The following is a 23,400-nucleotide window of genomic DNA, read 5'->3' as shown; positions in this document are numbered from 1 at the left end:
CGAGACTTCTGAGGGCTGAGTGATATAAGAAACACACAGCAACTACTGGGGGATAGTGGATGAGTATGAGAAATCCACTGATTTTGAAACTCTGCAGGAAAAGGTTGTAATTCTTTGGCAAGGAAATGCTGAGCTTATTTTTAAAAATGGTGATATAACTACATATAACATTATATTAGTTTCAGCTGTACAACATAATGATACGATATTTATGTATATTGTGAAATAATCACTACAATAAATCTAGTTAAAATGCCTCATCAGACATAATGACAGATTTTTCCTTATGATGAGCTCTTTCAAGATTTACTCTCTTGGCAACTTTTCTCTTTTTTATTTGAAAGATTTTATTTATTTATTTGAGCAAGAGAGAGCATGAGAGATAGAGCACAAGCAGGGAGGAGGGCAGGGGGGGAAGCAGGCTCCCCACTGAGCAGGGAGCCCGATGTGGGGCTCAATCCCAGGACCCTGGGTTCATGACCTGAGTTGAAGGCAGGCGCTTAACCGACTGAGACGTCCCTCTCAGAAACTTCCCACATACAACACAGTATTGTTAACTACAGTCATCATGCTGTATGACACTCCACAGTACGTCCTCACGCCCTGTTTATTTTATAACTGAAAGTCTGTACTTTTTGACCATCTTCATCCATTTCACCCACTCCATCCCCCATCTGTTCTCTGTATCCATGAGCTCGTTTGTTTCTTTGTTTTTAATCCCACATCTAAGTGAGATCATATGGTATTTGTCTTTCTCTGTTGGGCTTATTTGACTTAGTATAATGTCCTCAAAGGCCACCCAGACTATTGCCAGTGGCAGGATTTTTTTTTTTAAATGCCTGAATAATATTCCTAGTAGAAGGATAAAGTGTTACTGTATCTATAAACACATTTTCTTCATCTGTTCATTCATTCATAAGTATCTTACGTTTTACACAGGAGAGTTTTTAATGAACAGTTAACCAGAATTAATTTGTCATCATTTTAAATATGAAAAGACTAATTATGACTTTTGTTAAATTTTAGGTGCCTAAAACTCTTTTTTAAAATAATCAAGATATAAGGAGTTCATCTGACAAGTCAAATCCACTGAAGAGCAGAGGATCCTGCTCAAAAGCTATGCTGGTGTCCAATGGCATCTTAATTTTGCTGTCCAAAGTAAGAGATATTTTAAACAAATGAAAACTCCATATTCAAGAAAAAAAAAAAATCCACACTATTTCACACATTTTACTATTCAGGTCTCTAAATCAACAACCAATAACAAAATGATGATTAAATTCATTTTAATTTTTTACTGAACTTTAAAATGTGCAACATGATAGAGCAATTCCCACGGTCCACTTCAGAAAAAAAAAAAAAAGTACCATATTACATCACTCAGTAATAAAACTGTTAACTTGTAGCCCCAAGAGAATATGAAAACTTGATAGTTTCAAATACAGCTCAACTTTATTGTTATCTGTATGTCTAACTTCACATTTATGTCCTGCTTTTATTTTTCACAAACTATTTTGTACTACTAGACAAAATTAAATATTCTACAGAACGAAAAAGTACAATACAAGGCCTCCTTTAGTCCCATCTGGATATAATAAAGGAATCAAATTTTGAGATGGCAGGACTGTGAAAGGAAAATTCTACCTTTAATCATAACAGAAACAGCTGATTGCCCTTTTTCCTACACTCTGGCACCTACTAATAACTGTTAAGAAAAACACTAGCCTCTTGTGGAACTCTGAATCAGTGGGGGATCCGAAGAGCCAAAGACTGGTTGAATCAGTTTCAAGCTGACTTTACAAAACCCAGTCCAGAGTTGAACCTTTGCAACATCGTATGTGGAATGTCCTTTAGGATTCTGATTACGTAGTAGCTGAGTAGCCACATCTGTGATGCATTACAAAACCAAAGCAGTTGCCAGTAAAGTTTTTAGTATTTCATCTTTTAAGAACATACACTTCTGGTTTAGTAAAACCTACCCTGTCTTAATAGTCCAAAATTTCAGACTCACTTCCATGTCTTTGAGTCTGGAACTATTTTCTCTTCCTTGAGTGAGTACAGATTAATTTATTCAATTATTAAGCCATTAATTATATACATAAGGGAAAAACTTATGAAATAACTTTAGGTGACTTATTAAGAAGTCAAAGGATGTGAAAACTGGGAAGAACCTAAGAGATACATAGATCAAAATGCTCTCCCACCACCACAACTTCTAGGGAAAGATAAAAATTTTAAGAGGTTATATGACTTGTCCAAGGTCACAGAGTTAAACTGGGTTAGAAGAAGGGTTAGATTAGAACCAAGGTCTTCAGACTTTCAGAACTGTGAGTGCCTTCTTAAATGCAACTCTTATAAGTTAAAATTTATGACAGGTTTCATAATAAAACACTTTTATTACAGATTTAACCAAGGTTCACAAGAATATATTCTAACAGTATATGTGACTTACTGAGTCTACCATTATATAAATATATTTAATATCAATAAAACCACTACATTCCAAATGTTTTCATTCTCTTGAACAGGCATTACTACATCACCCACCCACTGGGAAAAACCAACTCACACCCAATCCCAAACACCTCCCCATTTGTGGGGGGATTAAATACTAGGTCATTCAAATACCGGCCATTCAAAATCTATTTAAAAGAACAGTGGCAAGTCTCATACATGGCTGGCAATCTCATTAAGGCTGAACATATGCTTACTCCGGTGAGCCAGCAATTCAGCTCCTAGCTATATACCCAGGAGAAATGAGTATATATGTTCACCAAAGGACACACGTAATGTTCATGTAACCTTTATTCATAATAACTGAAATCCAGAAATCATCTTAATGTTCAACAGGAGAGTGACTGGGGGAAAAAACGTGGTGTAGGCACACCATGGAAGAAAGGCCAATTCCCCATACACACAACAACATGGACGCGTCCCACGGACATCCTGTGGGGCACAACGAGACGGCGGCAATGAAGCAGAGGCCCAGGAGAATGCTGGCATATGCCTGCCTCCGCTTGCAGTGATTAGTTCCTGGGAGCCACTCCACCCTCCTCCCCCTCAGAAAGCCTCATACTGCCTTCATGAGTCCCGCTTCACTCCCCGCCTGGACAGCTTTCTCCTTCCCTAGAAGGCCTTTAGAATTCAGTCTGCATCTCTCATCAGAGATGAGAAAATACTTCCGAGTTAGAAATACCTGATCCAAAAAACACCTTTGTTTAGGAAAATAAGAAACAAGTTCTGCACTTTCAGATCTGATGTACCGTTTTAAGATAAAGTTCCAAAATTCCTGTAAGAGAACAATAATAACAGCTGATAGCTATTGAGCACTTTCTATGCGTCAGGTACTATCCTAAGCATCCATTCTATGCATATTCACTTGTTGTCCTACCTGTGTTACTCTGTTCCAGGCTAAAACAAAATGCTAGATCTACATAGGATCCCACGAAGCACTGTTGACACATTATTTAATATTCTTTGTATAGGGTAACTGCTATTATGACCCAACTGATATCTGAAAACGTTAAAACCTGGAGAAATGTGAAAATCTCTCCAGTGCCCCACCCAAATCAACAGCACATCCAGGACAGTATCAAAGAATGGCCCTGACCCTGCCAATTAGCAACACTCAGTCCTGTTTTCAGGGACTCCCTCTGAGTTCTCAAATCCAAGATCCTTGCTTAAGACAAGAGAACAGAGGCTCATGAGTCACCCCACACTGAGGTCCCGGTATTAACACTGATAACACATGTTCCAAGCAGGAAATGTACCTGCAACTGAGGAAATGGACAGAGGTGAACATGGGGTAGGCTGGCGGTAAGAGCAAGAGGGACAGAAGTAGGTTAATGTTTATCTTGTTTTCTTTTGACAACTTCTTTCCAGAAATAGTAAGGACTTTGAGAAGGAGAGACATACAAAGAAACTTACAGGCTTCCACCAGTAAAACTGAGAGGAAACAAAAGAGGAGCTGGTGCCTTGGGAAACTCACAAAGGCTCACTAAGAGTGTGGAGAGCACCCCATGCCCGGTGTGACTGGGAGTGGATGCTAGAGGGTGTGTCCGAGGACTCAAGGAGCCGGCCACCAAAATGACCCCCGATTCCTCTCCAGGGCCATAGGTGGGGAACAGACAGAGTCCATCTGCAGACAAATCATCTCTTGAACAACACAGAGATAGATCGTTGTGATACGGTTTTCTGCAATGTTCACTTTTATACTGCATTATTTACAATACGAAAAGCATGTCAAAGTGAGGAGGGCCACGCTATCCGAGAGAATGTTTCTTTCTCAGGTTTTAGATGGTGGATGCAAGTCAAGGAAGTAATTCCTCACACTCACTACAGAAACTCTTCGTATTCATGGAGTCCATGTGATTTAGGCCTCACGGACAAAGGTTTCTATAAATAGGATATAACCTTGAAAGCAAGTGTTAAGATGATTAGTTCAAACCAAATACCAGATAATGAAATGGCACATTTTTTAAAAAAAATGCTACTTTTTAAAAGTTTTAACCCACATCAAGTAAAATGAGTTTGAAAAGATTTCAGAAGGCTTAGAATTTGAAATCAAATGGAAAATTTTTAATGTCTCATTCAGTGAAATCCCTTCAAAATGGTGTTCCCTTTTCTGAAAGACTTAGATGTGAATGAAGTGATCAAGATTCAACTAAACGAACAGATTAATGACAAAACTGATTTAGACTCAGGTTTTCTACTTGTGTGAACACTTCCCTACAATTATGACCCATTCAAGATGGAAGAAGAATAAATAAAAACATCATATAGATGTTTTAACAAAAATGTTGGTAGTCAAACTGAGGCATTTTAAAGTCTTTGTTTATTTCCATGGTGGTGAAACAATGTACTGCACATTTCAAAATGACTCATTAATCCCTAGAATTAAATATCTCCGAATTGTCAGTATTTTCCAGCGGTTTATTGCAAATCCTCAAGTTTAGAGCTGCTAGTTGCCAACTGGGTATCTTTTTAGTTTAGTAAATCGACATCAACAGCAAACATCTTCTTTGTGATTAACAAATGCCTAATCAATTGATACGCAAAGTTTTCTGGAAGGCTACATAGATGATGGAACATAGCCTTGTGAAGGGCACATCATTACCAAGAAAACAAAGCATTTTTAGGAATCAAGACAAACAGAAACTTCAGCAACATAAAAGATAGTGATTACAGAAGTTGAATTATCTATTAGAATAGAAATTTAAAAAATACTATTTCATAGAGTTTTTAATAAGAGAATCAATTAAAAATAGAGAGTGAGAAGCAACCAACTGTCATGGTCAAGATTCAGTCTATGTATGCCACATTACCTCCTATGTGTTGCCCAGAGCTGTGAGTATCTAATGAGGTATACATTTTATCTCTGTGTTTTCTGTGAGGGTGATGTTTGTTACAGGCCACTGAGACACTCAATTAATAGTGATCTTTTGCTGTCAATAACCTTCTAATGACATGAGCTCCTCCGCAAAAGCGTTAGGAGGGCAGATGGCACCATAAGTGATTGATGGCACCTTTGACATGGAACACAAAAATTAAGCAAGAAAACTGACTAACCCAACACACTAATGGCCTGACAGATATATAGGTGGCCCGTTTCAAGGCATAAATAATATTTACTGACATCAGAAGGAATGGCAGAGTAAAGACCTCTGAAAATTCTCTCCTCCATAGTGGCAATGAAGATAGTGACAAAATGGTCAAAATCAATTTCTTCAGAATTCTGGAAATTAACTAAAGGCTTGTAGCAATCTGGGTAGCCTTTATGCAAGGAAAATGGAGGAATCCTGATAAGAATAAAGAGCTATGAGGCATTTTAAACTTGCCCTTTCCTCTCCTCCCACTCCCCAGTTCTGCGGTAGTCTTGAAAACCAACAGCCTCTAATCATGGTGAAAACCAGCAGCTGGGCAGCCACTGGAGGGGACAAAAGAGGGTCAGAGCTCCTTCAAAGCCCTATTCCAAGAAAACTGTCATTATCTGATCTGTCTAGTGGTTCTGTGGAAGACTCTACTCACTCAGCCTGCTTATTTAAACTGACCTGGCACTCACACAGTGAAAAACAGCCTTTTTCCCAGGGGCATTTGTCAAAAATAATCAGCTGCAATTGTTCCACATCAGGGCTGCCTGGGGCTGTGAATAAGTTAGGGCAAATGATAAACAAACCAAAAAGCTTAACAGGAAAAACTAGGGAATGTGATGTCCAGAGGGGACTTCGAAAAACCCTGACATATTGTGAGGACTCTAGAGGGCTACAAGCACGCAGAGGACTGACTGTGTGTATGTCGAGGTTGTCATGGGCTCACTAAAGACCCAACAAGGCCCTCAGCTCTCACTCCTGGCTCAACCTGAAGCTTTGCACAAACAGGAAATAAAGTTAAAGACATAGCTGTAAGCACCCTGACTGAGTATTTAGGACACGCTCCAGTACACTTCTCTGTGAAGAGGGAGAGACTTACAGGTTCAGGCACTTAAGAAAACCTCTACCCATCAGCTGACCACTAAACTAATGGGGTACAGACTTCACTATTACACTAACAAAAATACAGACTGAATTAAATTAAGAAAAGTCACTAAACAAACAACAATAATAACAATAACAACAACATACTGCAGCCAAGGGAGGACTATTTGGTTTCCAGAACTTCCACACTATATTTAAATGTCTGTTTAAATATCTAGTTTTTAACAACAGCTATATATATATATATATATATGTATGTATATAAAACATGCAAAACACACAAGGAAAAAAGCAGCCAATAGAAACTGTCCTGGCAAAAGCCCAGATTGTCCTTATCAGACAACAACTATAAATCATCATTTTAAATATGTTCAAAGAAGAAAAATATATATGTTTAAAGAACCAAAAGGAAAAAAAAAAAAGAAAAAACCAAAAGAAAGCATGAGAATAATGTCTTACCAAATAAAGAATATCAATACTGAGAAAGAAATTGTAAAAAAGAGCCAGATAGAAATTCTGGTAAGAAAAGTGAACAATGGAAATTAAAACATTCACTAAAGAGGCTCAGTGGGAGATCTGAGAAGACAGAAGAAGTAGTCAGCAAACCTGAAGACAGGTCAATTGAGACTATGTTGACTCAAGAACAGAAAGAAAAAAGAATAAATAAAAATGAACGGTGCCTCAGAAATCTGCGGGGTACCATCAAGCACAGCAACACACAATAATATGAATTCCAGGAGGAGGCAGGGGGAAAAAAGGCAGAAAGAATATCTGAAGAAATAATGGCAAAAAAACCCTCACAACTTTTGAAGAAAAACGTTATACATTCTAGGAGCTCTGGTGGGATAAACTCCAAGAGATCTACCCCAGGTGTTTCACAATCAACCTGTTGAAGGACAAAGAGAGAATCCTGAGAGCAGCAAGAGAGGAGCAACTCGCCATCAACTAGGGATGCCCGAGCAGATGAACAGCTGACTTTTCATCAGAAATCACAGAGGCCAGAAGGCACGGGCATGACATAAAAGGGGCTGAAAGAAAAAGACTGTTAGTCAAGAATTCTAAATCTAGGGGCACCTGGGTGGCTCAGTGAGTTAAGCCTCTGCCTTCGGCTGGGGTCATGATCTCAGGGTCCTGGAATCGAGCCCCGCATCGGGCTCTCTGCTCGGTGGGGAGCCTGCTTCCCCCTCTCTCTCTGCCTGCCTCTCTGCCTACTTGTGATCTCTCTCTCTGTCAAATAAATAAATAAAATCTTAAAAAAAAAAAAGAATTCTAAATCTAGAGATGTGATCCTCCAAAAAAAGAAGAAAAAAATTAAGACATTCCCAGATAAACAAAAACTGAGAGACTACATTGCTAGCAGACCGATGTTAAAAATACTAAATGAAGTTCTTCCGGCTGAAATGAAGGGACTCTAGAACAGGAACTACAATCCGCATGAAAAAAACAGAGAGCACCAGTAATGAAAACTATACAGATAAATAGCAAACAGTATAAATGTGGTTTCTGTTTGTAACACTTGTTTTTTAACTTACGTAATTTAAAAGACAATGGCATAAAGCACTAGTTAGAAATGTGTTGATGAGGGGGCACCTGGGTGGGTCAGTTGGTTAAGCATCAAGACTCTTGATTTCGGCTCAGATTGTGAGCTCAGGGTCATGAGATGGAGCCCCATATCAGGCTCTGTGCTAAGCAGGGACCTTGCTTAAGAGTGTCTCTCCCTCTTCCCTCTGCCTCCTGCCCCACCCCCGCCGCTCACACTCTCTCTCACTAAAGAAAAAAATACAAGAATGGTGTGGACGGGCATACGTCGTACAAAAATATAATTGGTATGGCAACAACAGCACAGAAGGGGAAAGGGAACTAGGGTATACATAAAAGAAAAGTTTTTGTATACTACTATAAAATCGGTCTTAATTCAAAGTAGACTGCTACAAATTAAGGTATTAACTGTAATCTCTAAGGCATCCACGAAGAAAATAACTACACACACACACACACACACACACACACACACACACACGGATACACACAGATATTTACATAGATAAAACAACGGAATGAAAATGGCATCCTAGAGAATGTCTGTTAACCACAAAACAAGGTTGCTGTCGGTTGCACTGTGTCTCAAAAAAGATATATTGGAGACATCATCCCCAGTACCTGTGAATACGATCATTTGAAATAGGGTCCTCATGGATGGGTATCATCCAGTTTAAATGACGTCAAACTTAATTAAGGTGGGCCCCGACTCAATGACTGGTATCCCTATAAGAAGAGGAAATTTGGACACAAAGACAGAGAGAACACCACGTGAAGACTGACACAGAAATTGTGGTGACGTGTCTACCAGCCAGGGAATGCCCAAGTCTCCAGCAGCCGCCAGAAGCTAGGACAGAGAAATAGAACAGATTCTCAGTTCAGAGCTTCCAGAAAGGAACTGAGCCTGCCAACACTCTGACTTTGGACCTTTGGCCTCCCAACCTGGGCGAGAATAAATCTGTGTCATTTCAAGCAGCCTGGTCTGCGGTACTTGGTTACGTCAACCTTAGGAAACTGACCCATGGACAGTAACAGAAGAACAGAGGAGCAAAAAACATGGCTTTGTTGAGGCAGGAAAAAAATGAAGGCTGAAAATACAGTTACACATTAATCAGAAGACTAATGTCTGAAGTTTCAACTGATCAGAATGGAGGCTGATATTCCATATGACGCGGGGTAAGAAGAGCTGATATAAAGCTTGCTTTTTTAAAGATATATTTTAACATGTAATTAGGAAGTTCTTTCTTTGTTGCCGTGTATTAGAGAAAGACTTACCCATAGTATTTCTCTGTAATCGTACACTGCTTTATATGTGGCAAAGTTTTCGTGATTTTTAAAAACACACAAAAATACATGCTATTAAAAAAACCAAACAAACCAGAATGGACTTCCCCCCTAAATTAATGAACAATTAATTCAAAATTACTTTCAGCATTACAGTTTGATTTTCTCTGGACCACATACAGCAACTCTAATACTGAAAATGATTGATTACACAGGGACCACTCATGCCCATTTAATCTTTTTGACAGTTTTGCTACATGACATGCAAATAAAGGAATTCTTAACAGTAATAATAATTTAGAAACCCTTATGTTTCCAATCTAGGGCACAATCATTATTTACTGTTAAATGGCATTACAGAATTTCAGAGTTCAATTTTGAAACCTTAACATTTTCATGCCGATTATTATTGTGGTACACAAAGGAAGATGTGGGGAGAAGAAGAGACACATTCTGGACCTAGAAGAAACAATTTAGTAGATTAGACACAAACAGAAGCAAACTAAGAAACTACACTTTCTGGAAAATATGCAGAATGTCACTGTAGCATTCTATGAACCATTAACTTCATTACCAACATTTCTGTTCTACACCATGAATCATCTGAAAATTCCATTACCCACCTGATATAAAATATGAGGATTTCATTTTACTAAGTGCTGAATTAGCAAGTGCCTAAGGTAGCCTTTCATAGGCTATCAGAGCAAAGAAATCAATAGAGAAATGATCCTAGAACCAAAAGAAAAATGTAAAGGAATGACCGTTGATTGCCCTGTGTGTTAGCTGCTCTCTGTGCTCATGAAGGAAAGTCAAAGGCAGCCTTTCTCAATGGTTTGAGCATAAGTGACTTCCTAAATTAATGAGGAAGATAAAGCCCACAGATGGTGTATTGTAGTGTTTGAACTATACTAATTTTGACAGGTGACATGGAAGCCTTCTCAGCTACTCCTGTGAAATTAAGGATTCAGGGGAATGGCAATGTGAAATGCCTTTTAAGATGCAAATTAAACCACATACATATCTAATACCCTCCTTTATAAATGGAAATATACACAGGAATACTAAAAGATGAAATGGGAACATTTGTATGCCATGACTGAAATATGTAAATTTGCAGGCTTCTCAAGTATTCTTGAATATTCCTGAAGTATTCTAGAAAGTATTTCATGTATATAATTTTCAATATAACTAATATACACTATATTACACATTATATTTAATAAATATAATATATATTATATAACTTCCAATATGTATGTTCATATATATATACACAGAAATCTTTTGCTTTGTTAAAAGATATCTATAGAGAGAGACATGGGTCCGTATATTTGACCACGGTGTCAGTTTCTTTACAGAAGCATTTGCTGGGGCCTTTTCACTTACCATTTTGACACATGTTTTATCCCTACGTACTTTCCCTCTCAGGAAATGTCCTCCCAGGAAAAATTCCCAAAAGAATAAATATCCACATGTTATTGGATTTCATGAGCAATACTCAAAATTTTAGGCCAATGGCTAGGGGAAAATTATATTAGAGATTGAGAAATACAGACAGCTTTTGCTACAAAGTGGATTAAAGCATCGTCATCGTAACCAAAGATGATCTGATCATTTACATTCCCACACAGGGTCTAGACGCCCACCTGTGCTATCTGGTAGTTCAGAAATGGGAACTGAGAAAGCAGTGCAGCCCACTGGGTAGGTCTCTATAAATCACTGATGATACAAATAGAATTGTTAAACCAATGCATTTCCCATTGCGCTTCCCCGGGAGACAGACATAACTAATATTTTCAACATGAGGAACATTCATCCACAAAATGGTTCATTTTCCCCAGAAAACATGAGACCATAAAATTCCTGATGAAACCTGTTGAGTCTGTTGGGTGTGAGGGCAGCCACAGAGTCACTTGCGGAGATCCTGTCTGTGTGTTTCTGAGTTCATTTCTATTCTAGGTCCTTGGGTCTGCACAGAAGCATGAGGCTTCACCCCCCAAAAGGAATATTGCAAACTGAGGCTAGAGTAAGAAGCAACACGTTATGGAAGTTTCTCTGAGGGGCTGTCGGGTTCGAGAAAAGCTTAGGCTTCTTGTGCAGGGCTAGACTCAGAGGCTGGGAGGTGAGGAGGGAGCAAGTGAAGGTCACAAGAATGACAGGGCAGAGATGGGAGGGTCTGAGACGGCCCCACTGAAGCCGTGCTGCTGCTCAGCCCAGGTCCATCCGAGGCTACAGACTGCGACGTGGGAAAGGAGCCTGCAATCACGCTTACGCGGAGGAGCGTTTTAATTTCATCTGTCATCACAAGTCATCGAGTCATGTGGCAAACAGCACTGGGGCCTGCCCCCCATCCTTCCCTGCCCTTCTCTCCCAGCACTCAGCATTAGGCTCTCAGGAAACCCTTTCAGTATTTGAGGGAGGCTCCCCTCCACCGGATTTTCAGAAAGGCACAAAATTTGCCTTCTAGTTTCAGACGTGGCAGGGACCTCCTGAAATTCACAAATGCCAGGTTAAGAATGAAGTGCTGAGGATTATAATTGGCCGGAAAATGGGAGCCAACAGTCAGATCGAATCATACACTGATGTCCCAAAGCTATATCTGGATGGCAGAAATAGATTTCTCCTCTCCACCTTCTTGTTTAAAATAAATCACCTGGCCTGTCTTTCCATTTATCAAAAGGGGGAAATATTTTATATACAACAGCACAAAGTCCGTTTGCATATTTTTCTATTACTCTGAAAAGTGTAAGCCATAAGGAAACAATTTTAAGGGCCCCCATGTGAATTATTGACTTCAGTTTAGAAATTCTGTATTGCTTTGACACAACAGAGATACAGCAAGTACTGAAATTGCTATTATTTTGAAACCATGAGGAAGTTTTTAGAAGTCTGCAAAGCCAAACATATTATTGGTGCTCATAAATTACCATGTGGCATACTTATTGTCTTTTACCAGATAAATTAATTTGATAAATATCCAATTAGGTTAGAATGTACGATCATTTAAGTGGAAGTAAATATACAAAAATCAAGGGTAGTGGAAAACTTTTGGTCATTACAAGATTTCTCAACCAAAAACAGATACAACACTTTAAATATCACTATTTAGGATCAATCTTACATAATATAACAAAAATATACTAAATGTAAATCTTGTAAAAAAATATATGTTTTAACTGAAACTAAATAAAATGTGGTATAATAGCAATGTGAATAGTAATTTTAGTGATATTTCCCAGAGTAATATAAATTGAAAAGTAAGTAATCTGATTTGCTCATAACTCTAAATGTAGTTAGGTCCTTAATAACAAGCATTTATTTATGATCCAGATTAATCAACTTGCCCTCTCTAGACCAGGCTATAAGTGATGTACTAAAATTCAGATATAATTTTAAGATACGCAGGAATCTTAAGGGAGATAACAGTTATTTTAAATTATTCATAACACAGGGAGAACCAGAACAGCTTAGATAAATAAAATCCATAGATCCTTCCCTTATCCCTGCCCAGTCAACAGCTTTAATAACTTTTCCTTACCAGCCAACCCATAAAATGAAAAACAAGACAAATTGCCTGATTTTAATTTCTCCTTCTTGACCATCCACTGCTGACTTCTCTGATGGGAGATTATAAAAAAAAAAAAAAAAGAAAGAAAGAAAGAAAGAAAACAAAATGGATAAACAAACAAACAAAGCAGTGAGAGCTAAGGAGCGGGAAGGAGAAGAAAGAAGCTAAGAGCCTAGATAATCTATAAATTAAGTAATCATACAGTGAGCTCATTTGCTCCAGGTCGTTCTAAAGATACTATCTATCCTATGATATGCTAGCAGGGCACATAAATAAAATGGATCCCTTAGATGGATCTTCCCTCACCATCTCGTACCTGCTCAAAGAAGTGTGACTCCTAAGCAAGAAACACACGCGACAACCATCCACAAAGTTCCAAAACCAGATGCCCGGCACAGACATGAAGATACTGCAACGTTCAGGAAACAGGCAGTCAGGAAGAGCTGAGCATGATTCCGTCCACATTCATCAGGCCTGTCGTCACAGGCACCGAAGTGCAAAGAGGTGACCAAGATGGCCTCTCCCTAAAGGTGGTGACAGTTCTGTTGGGTTTCCACGTGAGTGAGGGATGCTAGAGCAGGCTGATGAGCGCCCACACGGGGGTGCCGGGCGGAGGCCGACAGAGCATGGTGCGAATCTGGGCGGCGGTAGAGAGGGCTCTGTGAAAGACGGAGGCAGCAGAAAGCACCATACAATCAGACAGGACAAGAAACAGTCCAGGGCGCCTGGGTGGTGCAGTGGGTTAAGCCTCTGCCTTTGGCTCAGGTCATGACCTTGGGGTCCTGGGATCGAGCCCCGCATCTGGCTCTCTGTTCAGCGGGGAGCCTGCTTCCCCCCCACCCTCTGCCTGTCTCTGCCTACTTGTGATCTCTGTCTGTCAAATAAATAAATAAAATCTTAAAAAAAAAAGAAAGAAAGGAAAGAAACAGTCCAGCTGCTAGCCAGTTATGTAATCTGACCAATAATTAAAGCGTTCTAAGATGTGGCTTCTACATCAATGAAATCAGGAGAATAACATCTCTATAGGTAGCTTATTTTACGAAGGAAAAGAGATAATGTGTGGAAAGCAATCAGCGTGGTTTCTTGAAAATAACGAGCAGTCGACAAACTGTACTGATGTTATTATTAGGCAGTCTTGAAAAAAGGTACCAGCGATTTCTGGTGCCTGAGGACGGGTAGTTACTGTGCCCCTGCCACTGGCCTCTAGACACCTTGTGGGGTTCACGGGTATCATGTTGCCTGAATGAATCCTTAGCTGTGGGCTACCTACAACCAGGAGGGCAACACGAAGCAACATGGTTCAAGAGTGCACGAGTTCACAGCCACCCCACCTTATTAGGTCAGAATTCACTCGAGAGTAATATGCCCCGGTTATTACCTCCGTAATGTCAACAGGAGAGCAAACACAGCACAAAAACCTCTCTCATCTGCCATGGTGGCGGGGGGCATCTACTCGTCAATGCATGGATCAGCAAACGGCAGTACGTCTGATTCCGTCATTATTACCAACAGTCATCGCGTGGTAGGAATGGAGAGAGCAGAAGTTAAAGTAGAAAGTTCAGGAGGATGAAAAAGCCATGGCATATAGGAGACATCGCAGGGTACCAAGGACGTGAGGACACAGGGATGCTCTCGAAGAAGGCGTTGTGAGGCCCCCGTACGCCAAGCTAAAGAGCGTGTCCTCTTCCTGTGGGTAATGGACAGGTCTGTAAGGTCTTTAAGATGAGCTAATAGGTTTCAATCCACTGTTTTATCTATTGTTTTGACCTCATGTCCATATTTAGTAAGTATTGCACAGGTTATACTCAGGTTTCTGCAATTCGAGGATGCTTTTCCAAGATACGTACACATAATATGATGTTTGAGATTATCTCTTGTCAGCTATCTCATCATTTAAAATGCATCTCAAATTATTTTATTAAGGCAGGAATATGCTAAAATTAGGATTTGTAGATGTTCCAAACAACATTTAACTACTTGCCTGTTAAGGATTAAGAATTTTCTCTCCCCCCCCAAAAAAAGAAAGAATTTTCTCTCCCTCCCTTTCATTCGCTACACATTTATTTCATACCTACACATTTATTTCATACCTACACATTTATTTCATACCTACACATTTATTTCATACCTACACATTTATTTCATACCTATGATATAAAGTGCCACACACAATGCCAGACTTTTTAAGTAGGTTCCATGCTCAACATGGGACTTGAACTTGTGACCCTGAGTTCAAGAGTTCACATGCTCCAATGACTAAGCCAGCCAGCAGTCCCTAGACTCGTGATAAAACCTTAAAAGTGCATCCTATGTTAACTATAATATCCATCTTCTGTTCCTATGGATGTTTTATAAAACGTCATTATCGATAGATCTATTTTTCCACATTGTACTTTTAAATAATCACAGAAACTTTGATATTTTCCTTTAAATGATTTCGCCTTTGGGGCACCTGGGTGGCTCAGTGGGTTAAGCTGCTGCCTTCGGCTCAGGTCATGATCTCAGGGTCCTGGGATCAAGCCCCGCATCGGGCTCTCTGCTCAGCAGCGAGCCTGCTTCCCCCTCTCTCTGCCTGCCTCTCTGTCTACTTGTGATCTCTCTCTGTCAAATAAATAAATAAAATCTTTAAAAAAAATAATAAAAAAAATAAATGATTTTGCCTTTGTGGGGTACATGGGTGGCTCGATGGGTTAAGTGTCCGATGCTTGACTTCAGCTCAGGTCATGATCTCGGAGTTGTGAGACTGGGCCCCATGCTGGGCTCCATGCTGGACGTGGAGCCTGCTTAAAATTCCCTCTCACCCTCTGTGCTCCCCACTGCTCTCTTCCTCCCTCTCTCAGGAAAAAAAAAAAAAAAGGGAAGAAGAAGAAGAAAGATTTCCCCTTTAAGCTGTTCAATTAAATAGATATATACAAAAATAAGCAAGCAAGCTGGTAAAACATTTTAAGGAAGATCGCAAAGTCCGGCGAATGTGACGTAAACAGAACAAGGAGAAGGAAAAGAGCCGGTGAAGTCCTCTAGAATTAAAGTCTGCAGCCCGAAGCATCTTCAGAAACCTGACAAGGCATGTTCCCACCAATACAGTTCTCAAAGAACCCTCACTGTGAGCGTTTTAAAACATGAGGAGTGGTTTCAAGAGTGGGTTCTTTCTATCCCCACAGTTTAAAAGACATCACATCTGTCATTCACTGGTGTTATTTTTATTTTGATTTTTTTTTTCTCCTGTTTTCTTTTTTCCTTACTGGTGGACTCTCTCCAGCACTCTTTAGGTAAGTCAGGTAATTTCAGTAGCGTGCCCTCGGCTTAGTGAGAGGAAAACGAGGAAGCACAGTGTATTGGTGGGCACAGGCCGAGGCTCAGGGAGGCTGGGCTCCCTTCCCTGACATCCTGTTTCACATGGGGGAGCCGGGGAAGGCTCCGCAGCTCAGTTCCCTTTCCTGTTGCACAATGAATGGTGTGTCTGGGGGACATGGTGCGCTCTGGGCTCTCCCGCTCAGGGGAGAATGAGAAGAACTGCCAAGGCCAAGGCGTGAGGTCTTGTCCAGATGTCAAAGGAAGCTTTTTCAAGCTTGTCTTTTCAGAGGGCGTGGGTCTTTGCCTCTTGCACACCTCGGCTCGTTTGTTTCATTTCCCCTGTTTCCCCTTGGATTGCTTTCTCCCTTGCTGTGGTAGGACAGGGTGGGTGACCCCCACGCACCAAGGGCAGAGGAGTGAGTGGTTCTTCTTCGGGACAAACTCTCTTCCTTGAAGTTCACTTACTTTGTCACCTTCTGCAGCCTCTTCTGACCCGGGTGCGAAGACTCGAAAGTCTGCCGCTACAGAGCGGGCTCTATAATTGATTTTTTGAAGAAGGCCCTTCCTTGATTCATTCTTGACTCACTCCTTTACTGAACCAGCACTCGGTCGGGTGCACCCGGGGACGGAAATGACGAGGTCCCTGCCTTGTGAAGATGACAGTGGACGAGGGAGGCCAACACGACAGACACCTGACAGCGACGGGTTCAGTCACAGCCTGCTGTCACCCCAACCACGACGTAGGAACTAAACATCTGGTGTTTTGCCAGGTGAAGTGTAAAGCTGTGTTTAGCAACTTGCGCTGATGTCGGAAGCTCTCCTGCAGCATGCGTGTGGAGGTCCACGCTCTGGCACTACTTCAGATTCGGGGCCGAGGATCTGCTACAAATGCAGCATTCGCTTCTGTGACCTTGCAATTACTGAAGTGCTGAATTCATTCCCAGAGGTACTTTAGTCAGTCATCTCAGAGCCTGTGCACGATTTTCCCCTTTATGTCTACTCCCTACTTGAACTTCGCTGATTCTAGTACGATGGTTCCCTTGGTCCTCGCGAGATCGGTTTCGAACCACACATCTAGCATATCGCCTGGTAGGTGCCTCGCATTTACTTCAAATGGAGCAGGACTTAACCATATTTGATTTTTACAGGGAAGTCACTTGCTTTTTTCAAGTGTTGCGTCACAGGCTTATGCATAAACTGACACACCTCCAACTTGCTTTTCAATAGCAAATCTTAACGGTCCCCCACTGTCCAAAGTACTAAAGTTAACCTATCATATCCCTTTACCAAAAAGATCTGACTGGGGGATATGTGAGTAACAAAACCGAAACTGCTGCATTTCTTCGCTGTGTATTTGTAATTGACAATCAGATTGCTACCAAATCTGTTTTCAGAACTTCTAAAAGACGTTGCGGACGTAAGAGAGGTGTTTCAGCACAACTTCGACAAGTACAGGCTTCCAATCAAGTCAACAGAAACAATCTTATTACCATTGTTGACTGTTCACTGGGACCTGGGCATTAAATTTTAGCAGCTATGCTTGTTTTCAGATTGGGGATGTTTTTTTCCTGCACAAAACAAATGTAAAGAACACAGTGGATAAAAATATAAGCGACTTGTTTCTATACTTTGCACGTGATTTTCCAACTGCAGTTATCAGATTTCTTAGCTAGAACTGTGGGTCCAATGTAATTATTTTCTTGCTCAAACAGCTGTCATGGATCCTGGCATGCACTTTTTCACTTAAATGTCCCTGTTTCTTGCTCATATTTACTGTGGCATGTGTCATCCGATGCCAGGTACTTGTACACGTGTCCATTTTTCTAGCTTCACAGTAAGCTCCTTGAGGGTAAGTGCCTGACCCGGAGAAGGGATACAAATGAGACCAGGCATCTCCCGTCGCCACGACCCCTTCGCGTTCACAGTGACCACGAGAGAATCAGGGAAAGGAACACCAAGCTGTGTCTCTCGAGGATCCCACCTCATCCCTAACCATCCCCAGACAAAGGGAGGAGATTTAAAACATCCTCACGCTTACAGCTCTGCACCCTTACCGCCAGGGCCAACAGCAGTTCTGATAATATGCTCACGGCTGGAAGCAAAATGAATGCAATGCCGAGGCGCGCCTGAACTAGACTAGACCAGGGCACCAAGCGGAGGAACCGAGGCACACTTCTGCCACAGGAGCCTGAGGGGCTGCGAAGAAGAAACAAAGAACTGTGACAAGAGGGCGAGCGCTGGAAAACCCAAGCAACGTTAATCAACGGAGAGCAAGCGAAAACAAGATGTGCGACTGACACAGAGGAGGATCTGAAATTCTCCACTCGTTCCTAGTAACGCAGGACCACAAAAAAAAGAAATAATAATAATGAAAATGATAATGTGCAAGGGGTTTTAAATGTAACCATACGATGCTGCTGAGGCCGCCACACTGTCTTGGGCTGGAGCGTGTCTGTGTCAGCAGGGAAATGGGGTGCTTTGCCTTACCTCCAGATGCTCTAAAATATAGGGTGGATTTGTCATGCCAAGCCTCAGCATCGCTCCCTCAGGGATCACTTCAACCAGTTTCCACAGCAGTGAGGGGAGATTGGTGCCAATGTCTCTGCCGTAAGCCCCTGTATCTTCACTGGTCAACCATATCTCACAAACGCCCTCTGTGAATCAAAGGAGATAATGAACAAATCCGCTGCAGAGCTGTTTCCTTCATCATACAGCTGCTCACTCTTTTTAATGCAGTATTACTCAACACCATTATGCGGGCAGGCGGGGTATTCAACTGCAGAGAAAAAGCAGCTTATCCCGCGGTGGCACCGGGTTATTAAGTTCCTTTTACGAACACCAGAGAGTTACCACAATGCTGTAAATTATCGGTGCGTCCTATGGAGTGATTAACATTCACAGCCAATCAGTTCAGCCGCGCTTCCTCCGAAGCACTTTGATCAGGACCAAAGCGACAATCCCATCACAATGAAGACCTATTTTATGGAGCACCGTGAGCCTTGGAACTGAAACAGTCGCCGCACAGAAGAGGTGCTATCAGGAGTTAACTCACTAATCAGTCTGTCGCCAACTCAAAGAAAAATGTCAAGTGTAGTTAAGGTTTAACTCACAAATTATTAATTATGAGGTACCCATTTCTCCTGCAGCCACTATTCTAATTTGTTTTCTTTATTCAATTAAGAATAGAGTGCTCTATATTGTGGTGTTCAAAGAAGTCAGTTGCTGTATCAACTAAGTATTTGTGCTGAAAAACCTGTTTACTGGCAGCTGGCGTCCTGTTTTCCATCAATCAGACTTTAGGAGAATACGTGTGTGTTTTGTTGTTACTGTTATTACGGAGAATCCTGACTTCAAATATTATGGCCTGCAATAACATCCTTTCAAAAATCAAAAAGAAACACGTCTGGATAACCTAGTATTATTTAAAAGGAGTAAAAGAGAGTTAGCAAGAGCCACCCAGGTTTTCAGAACTTTTCTGAAAGCATATTCGATTAAAGGATTAGCCTATTTTAAAAGGCCAAATGATTCACACAAAGCTAAGACCAACAATCAAACAGTCCTGTGAAATTTGTTCATGCTAAAGTGATTTGTTGCTTCAGAAGAACCTCTGCACACACACCAGGCCCACAAAGACGACAGACAGCCTGACCCAAAAGTATACATTTCTAGAAAGAGTCTTCAAATTATAATTTTAAATTGTCCTCAGTTGATGGAAGAGAAGAATTTTAAAAATACATTTAAATATTCCCAGCCAAGGGAGACAACAAACAAAACACATGGCTTTTGTGTGAATGTGAACCTAAAAACCTACAGAAAAGAGAAGCGGAAAGTAAAGACTTTTACTCTCTTTAATGCCTTCGACAGAGTTGGAAAAATACACATGAAGCTGAGATCTCCAGTAAGTACTCTTTCCTTTAGAATAAGAGATATATTTACTTTACCCAAAACCAGCCAAACCACATAACAACATGTTTTACTTTTCCCTAGGGTCTATCTTTCTGAGACATGCATATCCTCAAACACAACCATACAACACAGAAAATACAAGGATAGAAACAAAATTTTAGTTTCCTGCAATTAAAGAATCAATAACTTAGCATCGAGAACTGGAGATATCAAAACAAAAACAAAAACAAAAACAAACAAACAAGAAAACAGCCCTATTTACAAAGTTGGAGATGTTTTCAGAATCTGCAAATCAGTAGTCCTGTGAATACACAGGTTTTCTCTATTTCAATTAAATATGTAGTTCCAGAAATCAATAAACATTTGCTTAGTTTTAATCATTTAATAAAAACTTTTCTCTTCAAAAGGAATAGTCTGCCATGCTCGGAGGTTACCTTTGTAGTTGGACAGTTTATAATTATAAATATTCCCAGCACACGGAGTAAATATTTTTCTATTTTAAGAAGAAGGGTTGCAATCAGTGGTATTATCTTTATTTGAATATTACATATGCCATCAGACAGTGGACTCCTAACCCCCCCCCTTTGTTTTTAATCTTATCACAAAATCCACTCCAGGAAAAGAGATGGCTAAGTAACAGCATATATGGATTTTAAAACACTCTGAAAGAGGTTATAAAAACAGGACATTATCCCTGATTTTCCAGTTACTGGCACTTGAGCAACACAATATGAATATTTTAAAATGAACAGAATAATTTTAATTTATAATTTTTCCATCCAAATGGTTCCATGTTACGCCTTATGTAGAGAGAGCGAGTTCCTGGAACAGTGCCTTGCTGTTGCTAGATGAATATAGAAGGGGGAAAAATCACTATGAATAGGAATGGAAATAACATCCATGCAGAAACAGCAGCCAGCTCTTAAAGCCGCATAGGTGGGGACCAATAGCCCCCTGGTGGGCTGAAACTTCAAATTAAATCACATAAAGAGGAAGCAGCTGTAACACTAAATCAGAGCAACAACAGGAATAATGGTCTTGATGTCTCCAAGATCAAGGCTGCTAAAATGCTCTATAGAACAGCAACCTGGGTTAAAACATAGTAAAATGAGAGCACATGTGCAAAATGTGAAATCCCAGGACTTTTGGCAAAGCGGGCCTTGCCAATTCCCTCCCAAAACGTGTCAAAGTTGATTTTGCTCTTAATCAACGTGAGAAAGTCGGATTTTGCAAGGTTCTATCTCAAGAATTCCAATGAGTTCTGATATTTCCAATCGTGAGGATATAGAAAGTCATCTCACACTAACGGTGAAGCTAAATGCGGAATCCCCCTCCCTGCCATCCTTTTCTCTGGGAAGTCTGGTGATGACTCACTGTGCAAGCGGTTCCTGTCAGGTCCGCTTGCGTCTGAATTCACCAGGGAAAGTGCAGGCTGCAGTCTGTGATCACTAATGGAGGCAGGGACACATGCATGCTTCCAGCCGCACACTTAATTGGCTATACTTATGGACAGAAGGGCTTGCCTAAACAGCTTCATTCCTTGAGGACTTCGGTTATGAGCTATATTCCTTTGCACATTCGTTTCTTTATTGGTCTATCAAACATTTATTAAGCCCTTCCCTACTATGTGCCCTGCATCAATTCTAGCTCATGACAGATATGGATTCATCATTAAGCTTCCGTGAGCTAACACTGGCTATTATCCAGGAGCTGGCAAGGGGACATTAACAGACACCCTGGGAACTTCACATACATCCCCATCAGTGGTGGGGGCAGGGGGGCGGGGTGGGCTGGGGGGGGCGGGGACTGGAGAACACAGCCCCAGACACCAGAATGAGAGGCTAGCTGGGCTGACTCAGGGGGAGGATGATGTCAGCCACAATGAGATAGGCCCAGTCTGCACTCCAACGTGGACTGTGATGAATACGTGTCAGGAAAACAAACACATGAAAAAAAAAAAAAAGATGCAAGCAGGAAGAACTGAGATAAGAGGAATGAATGCCCAGTAGAAACTCCCAGGCCTGTAAAAATAAACACGTGCAAAAAAAGGAAAGTAGGCGGTGGAAAAGTGGGACAGAAATTAGCTTTTTATAAGCATCTGGGGAGAGATTTTACTTTTTCCTAAAACTGTTCATCTATCTGATTTTTGTTTTCCTGAAATTGTTCATTTTTGCCTTTTCTAATGAACATAAGGCTCATCAGATCATGTACCTTCCGTTTGTTGTTGTTAATTCTGGTGAAAAGACGAATAAATACTAGGAAGCAATGAAATGTGTCTCACCAGGGAAAGTCCTCTAAAAGAAAAATTATTATTATCCATTATCATTTTGCCCAAGTAATTACGGACCAGCCTACAGTTGAAATGCATAGTATTTTGCCCGAATGGAGAACTACCCCCACAGGTGGATTCTGATCTTTGCTCCAAAGTAATCTGAGATGACAGAGGACAGAAAAAGGAGAAGACATAAAAGGTTAAAAAAAAAAAAAAAGATAATATCCTCAATAAAAGAGTCTCACAACAAAGAAAATCCTTTTTGAAAATCAAACTTTGCCAAAACGCAATTTCAAAAGCTTAGGACTCACTGTAACTGGTCCTATGTAGGGGCTTCGATGTAGTAGATGAAAATATGGGCAAAGACTGATTTCATCTAATCAGAGAACTGATTTTTTCCTCCAGTGGCTCTGGCTTTATCATTTGGAAAATTTCTACCACACAAAGATGATTCATTTATTCCACTAGGAGTAGAGTCTCTAAAAGTAAGGATTACAAAAACAGGAAAACTAAACAGTGATTAATGGGATCAAAAGGGAAAGACAGCAGCCAGAAAATCTTTATCCATGACAAAAATTTTTTTAAAAAAGTTCACCTCAAAATCTGCTAAGTCTTTCTTCTTCCGAACACGCTTGCTGTCCTCGTCTCCTTCTGTCTTGTTCCCTCCGTTCCTGCCTTTGCCCTTCCCTTCCTTCCCTTTTTCCACCATCCCATTCCAGTGCTCAATTTCCATCTTCCTCAAAGGCCAATAAGGAGTATGAATTAAAAACAGAGTATGTTGTATTTATTTAATATGCATTCAATTCTCTCCTCTTAACTCCAGATCCTCTGTTTTAAGGATGACAAGGGCATATTAATTAGGTTTTTATGGTTTGTCTTTTTCTTAAAAAAAAAACAAAACCTTAGAAAATTCTCAAATAACTATGACTCTCTGATTAAGCATTTGAAGGGTCATGGAAATTTCTTCAGTGGTGATGTTTTTAAGTAATAATAATATATAGCCAGTCCTCCACCTAATTAATCTATTCACTTAATAGTGAACAAGACAATATAACTTCTTTGGT

General features: G+C 40.5%; 1 protein-coding gene across 2 annotated transcripts in view; it reads right to left on the bottom strand.

Annotated features, from left to right (window-relative positions):
* The window catches only part of CDKAL1 (CDK5 regulatory subunit associated protein 1 like 1), a 628,557-nt gene that overhangs the window by 227,744 nt on the left and 377,413 nt on the right, over positions 1-23,400 (bottom strand). For both annotated transcript variants that reach the window (XM_046006189.1, XM_046006190.1), the window contains exon 10: positions 18,646-18,812. In XM_046006189.1, coding sequence (XP_045862145.1) covers positions 18,646-18,812 — 167 coding nt within the window. The remainder of the gene's footprint in view (positions 1-18,645; positions 18,813-23,400) is intronic.

This window comes from Meles meles, chromosome 5 (genome assembly GCF_922984935.1).
Source record: "Meles meles chromosome 5, mMelMel3.1 paternal haplotype, whole genome shotgun sequence".
NCBI classification, from domain to species: Eukaryota; Metazoa; Chordata; class Mammalia; order Carnivora; family Mustelidae; genus Meles; species Meles meles.
The sequence above is the reverse complement of the archived record's forward strand: the minus strand, read 5'-3'. Positions and strand labels throughout refer to the sequence as shown.